General features: G+C 48.4%; 1 protein-coding gene and 1 pseudogene across 1 annotated transcript; one reads left to right on the top strand and one right to left on the bottom strand.

Annotated features, from left to right (window-relative positions):
- The first annotated feature begins 5,923 nt into the window (after positions 1-5,923).
- Positions 5,924-6,640, top strand: LOC117859063 (large ribosomal subunit protein eL13y-like; annotated as a pseudogene).
- Positions 6,641-10,925: 4,285 nt separating this feature from the next.
- Positions 10,926-12,196, bottom strand: LOC117855196 (uncharacterized). Its single transcript, XM_034737494.2, has 3 exons — positions 11,498-12,196; positions 11,347-11,406; positions 10,926-11,239 (listed from the first exon to the last, which is right to left on the bottom strand). The coding sequence occupies exons 1-3, from the start codon at positions 12,065-12,067 to the stop codon at positions 11,234-11,236; spliced, it is 636 nt and encodes a 211-aa protein (XP_034593385.1). The 5' UTR covers positions 12,068-12,196; the 3' UTR covers positions 10,926-11,233.
- Between the last annotated feature and the right edge of the window lie 3,688 nt (positions 12,197-15,884).

The raw sequence follows: 15,884 nt of genomic DNA on the forward strand, positions 1-15,884 counted from the left end.
AATGCAGGTTAGACAGAGGTTCTAGGATTCAAACATAAATGATTCAGGTGGGAGATGAGCATTTAAGATTTCTTCTAAGGGTATTGTGAGACTCATAACAATACCCTAGTTTTTCTGGGCTTCCTCCTCGGTGGATTCCTGCGGTGCCTCTGAAATAGCCACAAGGGATAACCCTGAGTACGAGGTACTCAGCAAGGCTTACCCGACTAACCAATATAATAGCTTTTCTTGGAACTACATGATAGCTTTTAGGTGTACTGGTTGACACACTCTTTGCTAAAAGAGCTTACTATAAGAGTGTCCTTAGCTTTATCTTTTATTTCAATTAAGTTATTACCTAACCATTCTAGATGATGATAAAAGATTAATTGCAAACAACAAGGTATTAAGTCATACACCAAAATATTAATGGAAAGATATAGCATTCATGAATTTATGCTACGATGCTCAACAGTGATCAAGTGCATTCATAACCGAGAATTGCGGCGATCCGGATCAAATTACATCCTGCAGGAGAGTACCCTGATCACCAGTTATATACGACTGTCCAGGTCGTACGTAACGAATTTTCGATTAGCAAATCCAATGATTGGGAATAAGACTACCCGGACCCAGGGACGCACCCTCACATGGGACCCCACGTCTGGCTTGATCACCATGTGAGTTTCAGACTACGCCCCTGCCAATCTTCAGCACGTCAAGCGCGGGTACGAAGTATTCCCGATCAGAGGGTTTACTAACCTACTGGGCTTTACTGGTCCCATACCCAGTAAGTGATCAGATGTCTTTCACTTGACCCAAGGTTAAGACAACGAATCGGGCCTTAACCAAATTAATCTAGAAGACAGAACTACATCCTTAGCTTCTGTCCGCTTTTTAACTTCCAAGTTATTTTTTCATAAGTAACATGTATGACCCAACATTTGACCTTAAGGTTCGGTAGATCGATTACTTAGGCAACTAAGCATTTCTAGACTTGAGTTACTTACTAGCTGTTGAACAAGTGGCAAAGATGTCCTTAAAACAAGGTACGATAATGCACTAGAATGGGTTTCAAGCAACTCCTAGACTTAGTGCAGTCATATAGCAAATAACTGATAATTGGACATATGAAATATCGACTCCAAAATAAGTAGGTATAATGCACCGGGGCTTGCCTTGTTCTAGAAAAAAGTTAGCACTGTCTGAAGGATTGGCCTCGTAGGGAACCAATTCAATGATCTCTTCGAATTCCAGAGATCCTTCTGAAAATTCCGAGAAATCCCCTTCCGGTGCTTCGGTGTCTATGACAAAGCATATGCAGGGGTTAGGAATGCAATTTTTTTGAATACAAGACTATACAACTTTTCTTCATGATAAAGTTGCAAGCCAACAAAGACTATACAATTTATCATGATAAAGTTGCAAGCCAACACACAAAAACCCGAAAAGATTAGCCCAACAATTTTATTTCCTTAACTAACCTTACCTAAGGCTTTTTCTTTTATTTTTACAAGACATTATAATTATTTTCTAATCTTGAAACCTAATTTCTTATGAGTTAACAATAATTTGTGATTATGAAAATGTTATTCCATATTTTATGCATTTAATAAAGATTAAGTATTTATTTAAATACCTTAAAAGAAAGGTATTAAATAAACACCCAAATTATTATTATTTTTCCTAGGGTATAAAAATTTTAATGCATAAAGGAAAATAAAATAAGCCTAACAAAATTGGTTTCACTAATTTTGGACACCCCTAGAAATTTCTGTGATTTAAATGGTAAAATTCGGATTTAATCTATTTATTCTACAAAGGAAATCTAAATTTTTCCCGGAAAACTCCCCGGCCTACTTTTCTCACGCGCCCTTACTCTACCCCTTCTCTCTTACGCTGGGCCCGCGGCTCGGACCCACCTCCTATTTCTATTCACCTTACCCGCCGGCCTACCCCCTCCTCTATTGGGCTCCCTGGGCCGATTTTCTTTTTCTTTTCCTTTTCTCAGACCGGCACCGGCCCAATGGCCTATCTCTCCTTTTCCTCCTCTTCCGCGAAGCCGGCCTGCTGGACCACTTGGGCCTCTGGCTTTTCTCCCTCCAGCGGCCCTTCCCCGCACCGGCACTTGGGCCGATTGGACCCTCGATCCACTTAGGCCATCGCCCGGCCTGCCTCCTCCCTCTCCTCTCCTCCCTGACGCGCAGGCCCACAGCACCAGAGCCTTCTTCCTCCTCCCGCCAAAACCCGAGCGCAACAGGGGGCGGTGCGGCTCGCCGGCCGGCGCCCCACCGGCGACGGGGCTAGGCCGGGGAAGCATCCCCATGCACTAGCGCACCCGTGCGCGGCGGTAGCTCCCCGGGAGGTGGCCGGAGCCACTCCCTCCACGGCGGCGGGCGGCGGCGCCTACGGCCGGTCGTGGCTAAGCACGACGATAGCTCGGCCTACCCCGACAACTACCTCTACAGCTTCCTAGCACCCTAGACGCCTACCTAAAACTGACCACAAGGAACAACAGCGACAGCAAGGGGGTGCTCACCGTGAGCAGGAGGTGCGGCGACGGCGGATGGAAACGACGACGGTTTAAGACATGTCGACGGAGAGGCTGGGCAACAAGCTGCTAGGGTTGTCGGAAGGGTGTGTGTGGAGGTGTGGATGGAAGGAATCGACAGGAGCTGTGGTGTGGTGGGGGAATTTGCTCGGCGGCGGTGGTGTGACAGAGAGGGCGGCGGCGGTAAAAAGAACAGACAGTAAGCACGGCGGCGGGGGCGGTAGTTATTCGAAGTTTTCACCGTGTGCATGGTCGACACCGTGGCCTAGCTATGGACTCGCGTGGCAAGGAGGTGGCGTAGCTGCTGTGCTAGCGGTCGACCGGAAATGCCGGCGGCGACACGTCGAGCTCGGCTCTGTCACCCCCCTTCTTTTGTTTCTGACGCGTGAAAATTCAGAGCTGAGCCACGATCAAAATTGCATCCGATGGTCCACAAGTTGCTTAAGCAAAGTTGTAGATAAACTCGAGCTCTACATTTCATATTTAAACTCTTGCCCGAGATAAACATCCAATTGTTGGGAATTTTGAATTTCTCCTTTCAGTTAACTGAATCTCCTTTGACACTTCATTCAGTTCGTCAGTCCTTTGAGTAGGGTCATTTACCCGACTTTGTAAATAATTTCAGTGGTCCAAATCCCTTCCTTTTAGTCCAACTACAAACCAATTACACTCTACAACCATCAGGAATTCCATTTTGCCCATGAACACCCATACCCTTTACACTCCCTTTTTCTGAATTCAGCTCCAAAGATGGCTAATTGTCACGGTTTTCAGACTTAGAGAAATCGCCGATTCAGTGGTCTTAACCGAAAATGGCAGAGTGCCAACTTTAGGCCTCAACTTAAATTGGTTCCCTTGGTGGTTCATGATCAACAACACCCTAATATGCTGGCCCAAAGTCCATTCTTCATCACTGTACAGTTGCCTTGGTCCACTTATTCGGAAAATTCGGCAGAAATTAATTTCCAAAATGGGCTCTTGTGCTGTTTTCTGAATTTTCTATTGTCGGGTAAGGAACAGTACATTTTCAGTTTTGATTTCTTTCTTTGGTTTTCTTGAGATATTTAGGACCAGATCTTGTCCCCAATCTTGATCTCCAAGTTCTAAACACTCTTATCCCTTCATTCCATATTTTTGCCAAATTTTTCTGAATTGTGAATTCAAAATTCAAATTTCGGTCAAATTTGACCCGAATTTGATTTTTAGCCAATTTCTTCTCCTTTTCTTCATGATTTGCTTCTATTTCTTCAGAATCACTTTTGATGGCTAAAATAGCAAGTGTTACAAACCTAAACTATGCATATGTTATAATTCCAAGCATGTATAGCAAAGCAACACATATATGATCCTAGTAAAAACCATCTTTAAATCCACACCTCCGGTTCGGATCCCGAAACCCCTACCTTACACAAGAAAGATCCTGTCACGATCACCTCTATCAGCGCAAACAGGTTAAGGACCTGATCAAAAAAATATGTTATATTCATCAGTAGATCAGGCATGCAAATCCGGTCACCATGACCACAAGAACACCATAAGCAATCTATCATTGATTCATAGATTGAAAAGCAAGCAAACCCGATAAAACATAAAACCATCGAAGGAGATATTTATATCGCTAAGAACATGAACATATCTATTACTTCACCATGAATGATTGTACATCACAAGATCACCACCGGGATCCTACCTTGATCCTGATGACTCCTAGCTCCAGAACTCCAGCGTGATCTTCCTCGCAGGGTGATCACGTCGGTAGAGGTTCAGCTACGCTAACTTCCAACAACTGCACAGTCCTCGGCTCTCCGAAGTGGTGTCCCTCAAGCTCCTTCTGCTTTTCTGCTGCTTCACAATGAGTACATCGTCTTGGATATGGGTCTCAGTGGTTTTTCGGGGTATTTATAGTCTGGAGAGCGCGTGGTAAAAATTGGAAGGTGAGAGGACGAAGGAAACCCCAGGCCAATCAACCTAGGAGGGTCCAAGCCGATCGGCCTGGGCCTTCCTTTTGGCACCTCGCATCCTGCTTCATTCCCAAGTCCCCTCAGGTGCTCTGGAGTTTTCTTTTCTCTTGCATGTGGGCCTAGCACATTGATAGCTTCGAGATAAGATTGATCTTTAATAACTTTCCAAATCTCCACTTGATCTTCTTTGATTACTCTTTGATTCTGAAGTGATTCTTATTATATGTTCACAAACTTTTCACATACTTAAGTAATCTTGGAGGAGTGCTTACCAAAAATGAGCGTCAACGGAGGTTAGAAGACCCCTGGCGATCGGCTTGGACTTTCATCAGGCTGATTGTCCTAGGCTCTTTCTGAACCCGCTGGCGTTCATCTTTGACAGGTTCGTTGGTCGTTCAGAATTTTATCCAAAAATATCTTTTAGGTCCAATTTCCCGCAAAAACAGAATATCCTCCAAAATACGTTGCACATGTGAAAATGACTAGTTTATTAGGTGTGATCAATATTTTAGGTATTAAATTCATGTCATTATTAAAGATAAACAGGGGTAAAAGTGTATCAATAAAAGGCGTCAACACTTGGGAGCATCCGAGTGACGCCTAGCCATCTAGGAGGCACACCTCCAAGAGTAAAAAATGCTTCACTTGAAACTTGATAAGGCGAACCAGTGTTCTAGCATATGAGTGCTCTTCTAATGCTCACAAATGGCTCTTCTCTACTACCCAACTTATAAGATCTAGCAAAAATCACACAACCTTCCTAACAGTAAGTGGTCGGGCTGGATGGATAGGGATGAATGGGAAAGAGAAGGGGTAAATCACAGGCCCATAGAATATTCCCGTTGAAAACCGGAACCTCCGGTTTCAAAAACCGAAACTTCCGATTTTAACTTATCCTGCAGGAATGGCAATATTTTTCACACTTGAGATGGAGTTGATGGTTCAAGAGACTCATATTTGGATTCTTATGTATATGGCTCACATAAGGTATGGACTCAGGTTTTGTGGCTTGTGCTGTGTGGCTATGTTTAGCTGGCCTGTGAGAACACCAGTTTTAAACATATATAAATTCCTAGAACTGAATGGTACATGTATAATACATACAAATATTATCTGAGACCCACAATTGATAGATCGTGTACATGTCTTGTTTCTTATTGGTGCAGTTCTTCAAGATTGTATTCACATAGTTTTGCTAGTTAGGCCAGATAATTATTTATTGAGACTAGTTTCCTTTCCGTGGCTATTGAGTTTCTGAAACAATATTTACTTGTTGTTATGTGGCTATTGAGTTTCTGAAACAATATTTACTTGTTGTCATGTGCATAAATTTGCATACTGCATGAATTTTACCTAGTCCATTGTAGTTGCGCATGAGACATGTTTCATTATTTGCCTTCGGTATGCTTTTCTGTAAAAGAAGGTTGTAAAGATGTTCCCACACCCCATTGTTGGACCTCTTCGCCCTATTATTCAGTGCTAGTCACACAAAGTACAACATGAAGTCTAGGGCCAGGAGGGGCCTCACCCTTGAAGAACCGAAGGTAAACACTATTGCTCATTTGTGCAGCTCTTTTGTGTTGTATACCTATACCTATTCTCATTAACTTTGACCTCTTGAAGTGACTTCAGGCAGCTGGTATTCCCAAGAAGCTTGCCCCAACCATTTGCATTTCAGTGGATCACCGCCGCAAGAACCTACATGGCCAAGCTTGTGATCTTCCCAAGACGTGCTCGCAAGGTCAAGGTGAGGAAGCCTTTCCTCTTTGTTTGTTCAATTCACGATGATTTGTTCTGTTGTGTCAAAGACGTCTTACAAATTTCCCCTTGGCAGGCTGGTGATTCCACCCCTAAGGAACTTGCTACAGCCACCCAGGTTTAGGGCAAGTACATGCCTATCACCCATGGCGAGAAGCGCTCATTCAAAGTTGTCAAGGTGACGGATGAGATGAAGGAATCTAGGGCCCTACAAAAAGCTTCGCTTGGAAAGGATGAACAAGCGTCACTAGGGTATGCGGCAGAAGAATGAAAGAACATTGATGTCGCCTAGAGGGGGATGAATAGGCGTAACATGAAATTACACTTAATGCAATGAATCAAAACAACTCTCTGCCAGAAACCAAACTTCCGGTTTCCAAAATTGAAACCTCCGGTTTTGGTTCAGGCAGAGATGACCTCCAAAGCTATGTGATGTAATTGAGCTAGAGATCAAACAACACTTGCAGTATAAGCTCAGAGGATGTTTCTTAGCAGAGTCACAAAGTTCCTGCACTTCACAAACATAAACACTAGAGTAGGTCAACCAAATTCACAAGTTTAACAATAAATGCAAAGAAGAGCAAAATAGCGAGGAGATACAAGAATTTGTTTCACCGAAGTTCAGATTCACCCAAGACGAATCCTACATCTCCATGAGGAACTCTTTATGATACGAGTCTTTTCCAACTCCCTTCCTCCGAGTCGGGTTTTTTTCAACCACCACGTATTTTCTTTCTCATCAACTATTTTTTGTTAATCCTATCATGTTGAGCAATTTGAGCCTCTCACTGCCTTTCCTCTCAACTCCAACGAGGTAGGGTTGCGGTCTCAAGACTAGGGTTGAGTGCTTAGAAGGAAGATCATTAGGAGACGTGCCGAACTGATGGTCTGCGGCAACCACGGAAAGGCAGTGGCTATGACACTAGCCGAGGTGGTGAAGGATGGTTGGTAGGACGGATTTAGCCAAGGGCGACAATGGTGACGGCGGTGGTAGGAGGGGTAGCGAGGTAACTGCTGCAAGCTGGGTAGGGCTTCGCCAAAGCTATGCAGTGATCTTGTCATGGCATCATTCATCTATACAAATCTGATTTTTATTGCAACTATTGGTTAATAGCTGAATAAGGTCCCAGTCATTGGGTGATTCAGAATTGATGCTTTCCTAGGTTTCAAAAGTATACAGTTTGCATACGCCTTCATAATGTTATTGACAAGGGTGGACTCAAGAAGGGTCCAATCAGGGCACATGCCCCCTCCCCCTAAATTTCAGATTTTTTGAATTAGTCTTATTTTGCTGAGTATGCGAAGGCCCAGTAAAAGGAGGCATGCACTCAATTTATGATGTATGTCTATCCATGTTATTGAGTTTATCACTTTGATTCTAAAGTTTTTGAAAAAAAAATTGGTACTATATTTCTCAAAATAAAAATGCGAGATGTGTGTCAAAAGCCGATGCTTATTCTTGTAGGGTAGAATTGGTTGTCTCTCAATAATCAACGCTTATATGTAAATCGTTGTGCTTGCTTCTATCTGGCCTATAGTTGTCAGGAACTCATGAATCATTTCTTGAAAAAAAAACTCATGAATCATGATCAACAGGCGACAATTATCACAAATTAGTAAATCACATCTCGGTGAGGCGACTTTCCTGTACTAATGCAAGCTTTCCTCCAGTCCCCGGCTGCCTAGCGTACCGGCGTAGGTGCTACATGCCAACCCAACGTAGCAGGCTAGGAAATGTACGCCATTTGCTTTACTATGCACCACGTCTCAAAAGTAGAAGCATCACGAAAGTGGCAGTTCGTGAGCTGTTCGATCTGTCATCGACACGAGTATCTGTCGTGTGCATTATGCTATGTAAAAATGAGAACTTATAACGATATTGGAATTTAATAAAATTTCTTTTATCGAAAAAGAGTATTTTGTATATATGACTTAGAGTATCTCTATAGGAATCCTGCATCGAAGATCGGGCACGTGATTGGGCCACATCGCCCGGAAAACATCCACCGTCGGATCTCAGGCATCGCTTTCCTCAGCCGTCGGTTCCAGCCCTTCTACCGCTAGCGTCTTCGCGACCTTTGTCTCTCCCGGTCCACGCGGCGGCACGGCCCCTCGCCCCCTCTCTCTCCCCCGCGCCACGCACTCGAGCTCCGCCGCGCCTGCTGGGGAGATTCAGCGAGCCTGGATGCGACGGGTCCGCCTCGAGCGCGAGTGTAGCAGCACCGGCCACCGCGACGAGAAAGTGGAGCACGAACGCTTCCACGCAGGGGCCCTGTGGCGGTGGGGAAGACAATGGCGCTGCCTACCTCGTCGTTGCCAGCAATGGTGTGAAGTGGCCGCGCCCGGCAGGCGACTACATATGGCAGCAGCAGCAATGCCCGTCGCGAGCAATCGCGCCTGCTAGGGCGATGACAGCGAGCCTAGAGTCCATGGGCCCCGCCCCGAGCGTGGGGTGAAGCAGCATCGGCGCCTTTGACGAGAAGGTGGAGCACGAGCATGTGCACACAGGGAGCCCGATGCGGCAGTGGGGAAGGCAGCGGCGCTTGCTACCTCATCGTCGCCCTCAGCGGCGAAGCACCCGCGCCCGGCGGGCGACTGCACGGGGTAGCGGCGGCAGTGTCCGCTGTGCGCAAAGTGGACGACGGCAGCAGCACGCGTGGAGGTGTGCCAAGGGGACGACGGCGAGCGCGTGCGTAACCCCAACAGCAAGATGGCTATCAAGTGCGACTGCTCGTCTGCTCCTCCGTCTACCAAGCTGTAGATTCATGTAATCATGCTCCTCCCTCTGCTGTGCTCGCCTTCAAATAGTTGCCGCTCACCAGATCACTAACTTGAATCCAAAGAGCATGTATACGAAATTAAGAATGGCCCCAATACTTGGAACAGTTAACTCCAACCAAGATAATAGCTGTGTTGAGCTTCTTCAGTTGGAAACAGAGACGGAAAATAGGAGAGATACTCAGATACACTGGCCCAAGATCACAATGGCCAACTCATGTCAAGCGCGGCAACCGCCGCGCCAAGTTTCTAGTCTGTTTGGAGAACCGGAAACAGAAGCAGGGTAGGAGGATCACGGGACGCCGGTTGCAGCGGCAGCTGACGTGCGGAGCGACGAAGGCGGACGCTCCAGCGAGCTGGAGGATGCTCGCGAGCGGCAGCGGCTGATCAGCTCACCTCGGTACGTACTACGTGCACGCTCTGCAGGCTGACCAAATACAACACGACTCTTGCCTGTCTGCGTGTGACTTTTCCTTGCTACACGTTTCACCGGCTGTGACTGTAACGCGTTGTTTGACTGATCGGTGGACATGTTACCCTGAAAGTACCCTCCGATTCTTCCAAGTGTGCTGCAGTCCGTGGGTCGCTCATAAGGCGTCGCCCAGCAGCCAGGAGGAATAAGATCAACGGCAGGCGCTCGGAAACTGTAGTTTGCCATACACCAAAGCCGGGTCAAAACAAATTGATGAGAACGAACTGAGTAGGGTCTGCTTCATGTTGCTTACTTGTCAAATCGCACATTTTATGGAGAGCTGAAGGGCTCAAAAATTAGATCGCAACAGTGTTTTTCTGCTATAAAAAAAACACACTCTTCGCTGTAAACACTAAAACACGTGCGCGTACATTTCCAGCCCTGTGAACGCTCATGATAGATAAGCATTGTAATTTAACCGAAACAAAAGCACTGTAATTGAAAACCGAGGGAGCATTGTATGGGTAGCTAGCATTGTAGCGAACCGTAGGAGAGTTGCCCAACATCTGGATAGAGAGCCTTGCCCAACAAGACAATATGACAGTAGACTGAAAACAGAGATTGGCTTTGGCTTCGCCTGCTGGTCCAAGCACCAGGCCAGCAGCGACCTCAGGAACAGCCCAGCTCCACTTTACAGGAAGGCAAGCAGCTAGAAGCTACTGGTCAATTAAAAACCTCAAGCACTTCAAGATTACGAGGAAAAGAACTCCGGTATGAAATGTTGATTTGTTTGAATAAAGACTAGTAATCGGGACCAACAACCTCCCTATCAGTGATCAACATTGATGGTAGCTGGCAAGCAATGTTAGGTACCCAGTAAAATGTTTTGCATCCTTTGTGACATGCCAATAATTTTGGTGCTTCATCCATGAACCCAAGATAAAGCAGCATTTTATACAAGCGATCAGACCACAGAATTCTGCATTTTCAAAACCAAAACGAAATGCAGACTTGCTTATGCACTAAAATACTAAATGGCGTGATACAACAAACCAACAGCCTGAACAGAACAACGGAATAAAAATTCCAAATGCGATAAGCATAAAATATGGGGTCCATATCAGACAACATCTACAAAACCAGTATTCCATAACAATCATCATATAAAAACATTAAACATATAAGATTAAAAGGCAATTATCTTTGGGAAATCAATCACTCCGCAACTTTTGACTTGTGAAGCAGAACCATTGAGCAATCATGCATGCTCTTAAATTAGAAATAACCCTCGCTTAAACATCCGATGCAAAGAACAACCTAGGAATGCTGGGTTCAAAATCAAAGAAGCTACTTCCTATGAATCTCAACTTTTCATGTATGTTTACTAAGCAAATTGAACAAGTAAAAGAAAAAACCATCAGCAAGGGAAGCCAAAGATGCACCAGAGCATCACACATCTCAGGCCCAAAATCAAAAGAACAATGGGTAATTTAACAACTAGATTGCTTCATAAATTAGACCATGTACATGACAACACACTTCCCCATCTAAGGATCGTAATCCTTTATACAATTGACAATCCTACAAGCCCAGTAACCAAATTGCGAAAAAGCTGAACCTACTCCTCGCCAACCACAGCCCGATAGATAATCACAGGCAATTCCACCTCAACATCCTCTAATCCACCCAGAACGAAACACATATGAAACAGACATGTTAGCCATCAGAAGAAAACAGAAAAAGATGAGAGAAACTGAAAACTCCGTCCATCCGAAGCTTCAAGAAAGCACCCAATCACCTCTGCAGGAAAACAAAATTGCACCTTCAGAAGTTCAGAGCCAAACCAAAGAAAACGACTTAAACACTGAAATACACCACCACAAAATACAAATTGGGCAGGCCCTTACCTCTTCGATCTTGTAGGAGCCCGGCGTCACATCTGCGAGGCTCAATCCCGGGTACAGCAACTGCAATCCCGAAACAAGGAAATTCGCATGAGACGCCGACTTCAGTGGGGGAGCCAAAATATTTCAATTCTACAGGCATAGGGATCCTTACGTCGAGCTGCCGCTGCACCGTGCGCGGGCGCTTCTTGGGCCGGCGAGGGGGCCGCGACCCACGAATCGCCACGAAGTCCTCCGCGATCTCCTCCTTGGACAGCACGACGGAGAACCCGCGCTTCTTGGCCTCCGCCGCCGGCGCAGGCGCGCGCTCCGCGAGCACCGCCTCCTCTTCCGCGCCGTCCGATCTCGCGGGAAGCGCCGGCGCGGCGGTGGCGGAGCGGCGGGTGCGGAGGTTCCACGGCCGCTGGGCGGAGGAGCGACGGCGCTGCAGCGAGCCCCCCGCGCCCGCGCCCGCGCCGCCGTCGGGGCGGTGGAGCTTCTCCTTGTCCGGGGACGGGGTATCCGGGGCCGAGGGCGGGGGCGACGAGCCGGGCCCGTTCTTGGAGCAGCGGAGCAGGCGGTGCGTGCCCCAGCTGACGGTCGGGAAGGAGAAGTCGTGGAGGCGCGTGCGGGACGACGACGGCTGCGGCGGCGGCCGCGCCGCGTGAGCCAGGGAATTCGACGGGGGAGGAGCGAATTTCACGCCGCGGTGGTGGTCGTTCTCGACGGCGGCCATGAAGACCATGGGAGGGTGGGAGAGGAGAGGAGGGGGCAGGGCGGGCGCGTGGGAGAGGGAGATGGACAGGAGGAAGGGAAGGGGGCGGAAGGAAGGAAGGAAGCGAGGAAGGCCCGGATGAGGAGAGAAAAGGAAAGAGGGGCCAGATTTTTAAACAGCGGGTAAAGGGGAGGCGTTTTTCCGTACGGACCCCCGGGATCCATCTATTTCTGGACAAACCCTTTGTAATTCGGGCTTCAGGTTTTGGTTTGCCCTCGCGTTCGGCGGCGCGGCGCGGCCGGTGTGTGTGTGCGGTGGGCTTCCTCGGTTCGGGGTGTGGCGCGCGGGTGATTGGGACGGGCGCGGGCCGCCGGACGGGCGGCGTCGCGTTCGTTCCCGTCGCCGCCCCCCGTCGGGTGCGGGTGCGGAGCGGACGACGGGCGCAGTGACATCACGGGTTCTCAAGTTGCCATCAGGTCGAGCCGCCGCCATCAGCATCAGGTCGTACCGAGCGGGGTTCCGGGGGACCAGCAGCGTCGTTGGGCGGTTCTTTCAGAGACTCTCTGCGTCCGCTTGGCAGCTTGCATAAAACTTTTTCGTACCATCTCCGACGAGCCTGCATCTGCAAAACCTGGCTACGTAGGTGTAGAATCTTTTTTGAGACGACGTTTGGTAACTGTGATTGGTAGGCTGCAGAAATTGTTGCGCTTACCTTGTATACGGGATAAGGTAGAGTTACCATCCATATGTCTCTTCCCCAATCCTTTCCATCTCTGCTGAGCAAGTGAGCAGAGTACATTCTACCATGGCTGGTTGCTGCCATTGCTTGAGCCACCGACTCATTCGCGATGCAGGAAACTTGTTTTGCTTGATGTCGCTACTTGCCAAAAACAAAGTTGGTGTTTGGTTCCATGGACTAAAACCATTTTGAATTAAAATCTACATTTTAGTTGGACTAAATAGCCAAACACTTGGACTAAAAGTGGACTAAGGGGGTGTTTGGATATCCCGTGCTAAAGTTTAGCACCTGTCACATCGGATATGATACTAATTAGGAGTATTAAACATAGACTAATTACAAAACTAATTACACAGATGGAGTCTAATTCGCGAGACGAATCTATTTAAGCATAATTAGTCCATGATTTGACAATGTGGTGCTACAATAACCATTTGCTAATGATGGATTAATTATGCTTAATAAATTCGTCTTGTGAATTAGCACAGGGTTCTGCAATTAGTTTTATAATTAGCTCATGTTTAGTCCTCCTAATTAGCATCTGAACATCCGATGTGACACTGCTAAAGTTTAGCGTCTAGTATACAAACACCCCCTAAAGTTATTTAGTCCATAAAACTGGACTGATGGACTAAAAGGTGTTGGGACACCCCTGCCACTCATTTAATGCCCTTCCTCCCACCACCTCCCGCCCGGCCCCCTCCGTCGCTCCTGTCGCCGGCCTCCTTCCCGCAGCCGATCTCCCTCCTGCTGCCTTCTTCTCCTCGGCCGGCGCCGCCTCCGCCTTCTTCTCCTCTCCTCAGCCGGCGCGGTGGCGGCTTAAGCATCCGTCCCCTTCTCCTCCTTCCCCTCAGCCGGTGCCTCCTTCTCCATCGTGGCCTCCGCATCCATGGGCCCGGCGCCTCCTTCTTCTCCGCTGCGGCCTCCGCATCCACCGCTGTCGTCTTGTTAGATGCATTGGTCCTGTTCGGTGTGGGCCGTGAGGAAGTCCAGCGCCAGGCCACTGCTGTCGCGGCTCGCGGGCGCGAGGGGAGGTGCCGGGTCGAGGAGGAGGAGTGGGGACGCGGATTGGAAGGATTGGGATGAAGGGGAAGAAGGAAACAGGATGACGTCAGACACATGAACAGGGTAGCAAGCTCGTGAGGAGAAGAGTAAAAAGATCTTTTTAGTCCATTTTAATTCAATAAACCAAACAGCACTTTAATCTGGACTACTTTAGTTCATGGAAACGAACCAAACAGGCCTTAGTGAAAATTACCGGGACGAACACAAGTGATGGTTGCTTAACATGAGCGGCATCCCCACCGGCGCCGCCACATCGTCACTCAGCCCGCTCTGCTCGGCGTGAAGGCCAGCTCCGCTCTACGCCGCCGACTAGCGATGCCGGAGGAGCCTGGGGAAGCGGGAGCTGTGAGGCCGCCCTTCACGAACCAACCGCCGGTCTCCTATCTCATCATATTCAATTTTCTCTTCTGCTAACTGATTCTGACAATCTCGAATGGGGTGTCTCAAGGCTTCGATTCATTGCACGTCAGCTTGATTTTGACAGTAAGCAACTAGATTGGTGATTGAATTTGGGGGGATTGGATTCAATTCGCTCGATTCCTTGGCGCTCTCCGAAGCTCTCCAGGTCAACGCCGCAGCCGGAGTGGTAGGGGCTGGCCTGCGCACCATAGCTGATATAGCCGCAGCCGTAGAGAGCGTGTCTAGCGGCGGTGCAACTCCGGCGAGGCGGAGCCCAGCTCGAAGTCCTCCTCGGCAAGGTGCCTTGGGGCTCCCTCCGTTTGGCGGTTCGGGATGAGAAGAAGCCCAGTGGACGATGTGGTCGGGGCTGAGGCCGCCACAACGTCAGGAAATAGGAGGAGCGCTGGCGCAAGCTTGGCCATGACCAACGTTGGTGACAGAGGTGTACCACTAATGCGGCGGTGAAAGGGAAGGCGCCTTGGGGAACAAGGAGAGGAGAAGCAAGTTGAAGTTGCGCGCGCGGCCATAGAGGTTCGTCGCTGGTGATGGGCATGCGGCGGCGGATGAGCTTCGTCGCCAGTGATGACCGGCGTGCAGGCAAGGAAAAAGCAGTAGCTTGGGAAAAAGAGGTTTGGGGAAGAGGGCTTGCTCACAAGTGGTGACCCCAGCTTCTGACATGCCGCCCAAGCAAGACTGCATCGCGTGGAACGAACCCAATTTCCGTTCCATGCGGTGCAGAGAGAGAGAGAGCTCTTTTGCATCTAGCGGGACAGGCTGGGAGAGGTGCCCAGGCTAACAAACACGGTAAAAGTCAAAGATGTTTCACTAACTGATGCAGAGCTCGCTACATACAGTCTGCCAAACGCTCACTCTCTGCTACTCCAATGAGAAACGCTCCCTCTCTGCTACTCCAATGAAAGCTAATGCTGAGAATTGAAAATGCAAGCCGAGGGATAGGAAAAGAGAGAGCTTTCGTTACCCGACAGTACACAACAAGATAACGTTCCGGATAGCAATTGTAGCGTCTACTCCGTGCATAGTCATGTAGATATTTGGATATTTACGCTTTGGAACGCAGGTAGTGAACCGAATTAAATCATAGTTAGGGCACGTGCAACAAATATGATATTTTGGGGACACGAATCAATGAACACATGTAATAGCATAGCTAAGTCCTTGGACGACAAGTAATCGCTCTAGCCTGTACTCAGGGCCGGCTCTGGGTCCTTGGACTACAAGTAAGCGTTGTAACCTGTACCTGTACTGTACCAGATAGAGATTGAAACAACGTTGTGCGCGCCTGACCTGAAAGAAATGGGCCGGGGAATTGGGAATCACCGTCGCACTCCTGGTGCCCGGCAAAAATTGGCGAACTCAACTGACGCCTACTACGATATGATGTCGAGCCCCCTTGCTCACTGAGCAAACCGGAACACGTGCACATCAAAGAGCGTTATGATATGGATGGAAGCAAACTGGCCTGGGCTCCGCGGGCGGGCAAGTTTCCCCGCGACGAGTGGCCGGCCGCCGGCGTCTCCTTTGGCGTTGCTCATCACGTCAAGCATGTCGTGACTGAACTACAGTGAAGGTTCCGGCTGCGCTGTGCACCAAAGGGCAGTGGCAACGGGTGGGTGGCCCGCTTGT

The sequence above is a fragment of the Setaria viridis genome, chromosome 5, assembly GCF_005286985.2.
Source record: "Setaria viridis chromosome 5, Setaria_viridis_v4.0, whole genome shotgun sequence".
Lineage (NCBI taxonomy): Eukaryota > Viridiplantae > Streptophyta > Magnoliopsida > Poales > Poaceae > Setaria > Setaria viridis.

Excerpts from the sequence above, each read along its gene's own strand:
- LOC117855196 (XM_034737494.2), bottom strand. The coding sequence starts at position 12,067 with ATGGTCTTCATGGCCGCCGTCGAGAACGACCACCACCGCGGCGTGAAA. Across the intron at positions 11,407-11,497 it reads CGGTGCAGCGGCAGCTCGAC|TTGCTGTACCCGGGATTGAG; the intron begins GTAAGGATCCCT and ends TCGGGATTGCAG.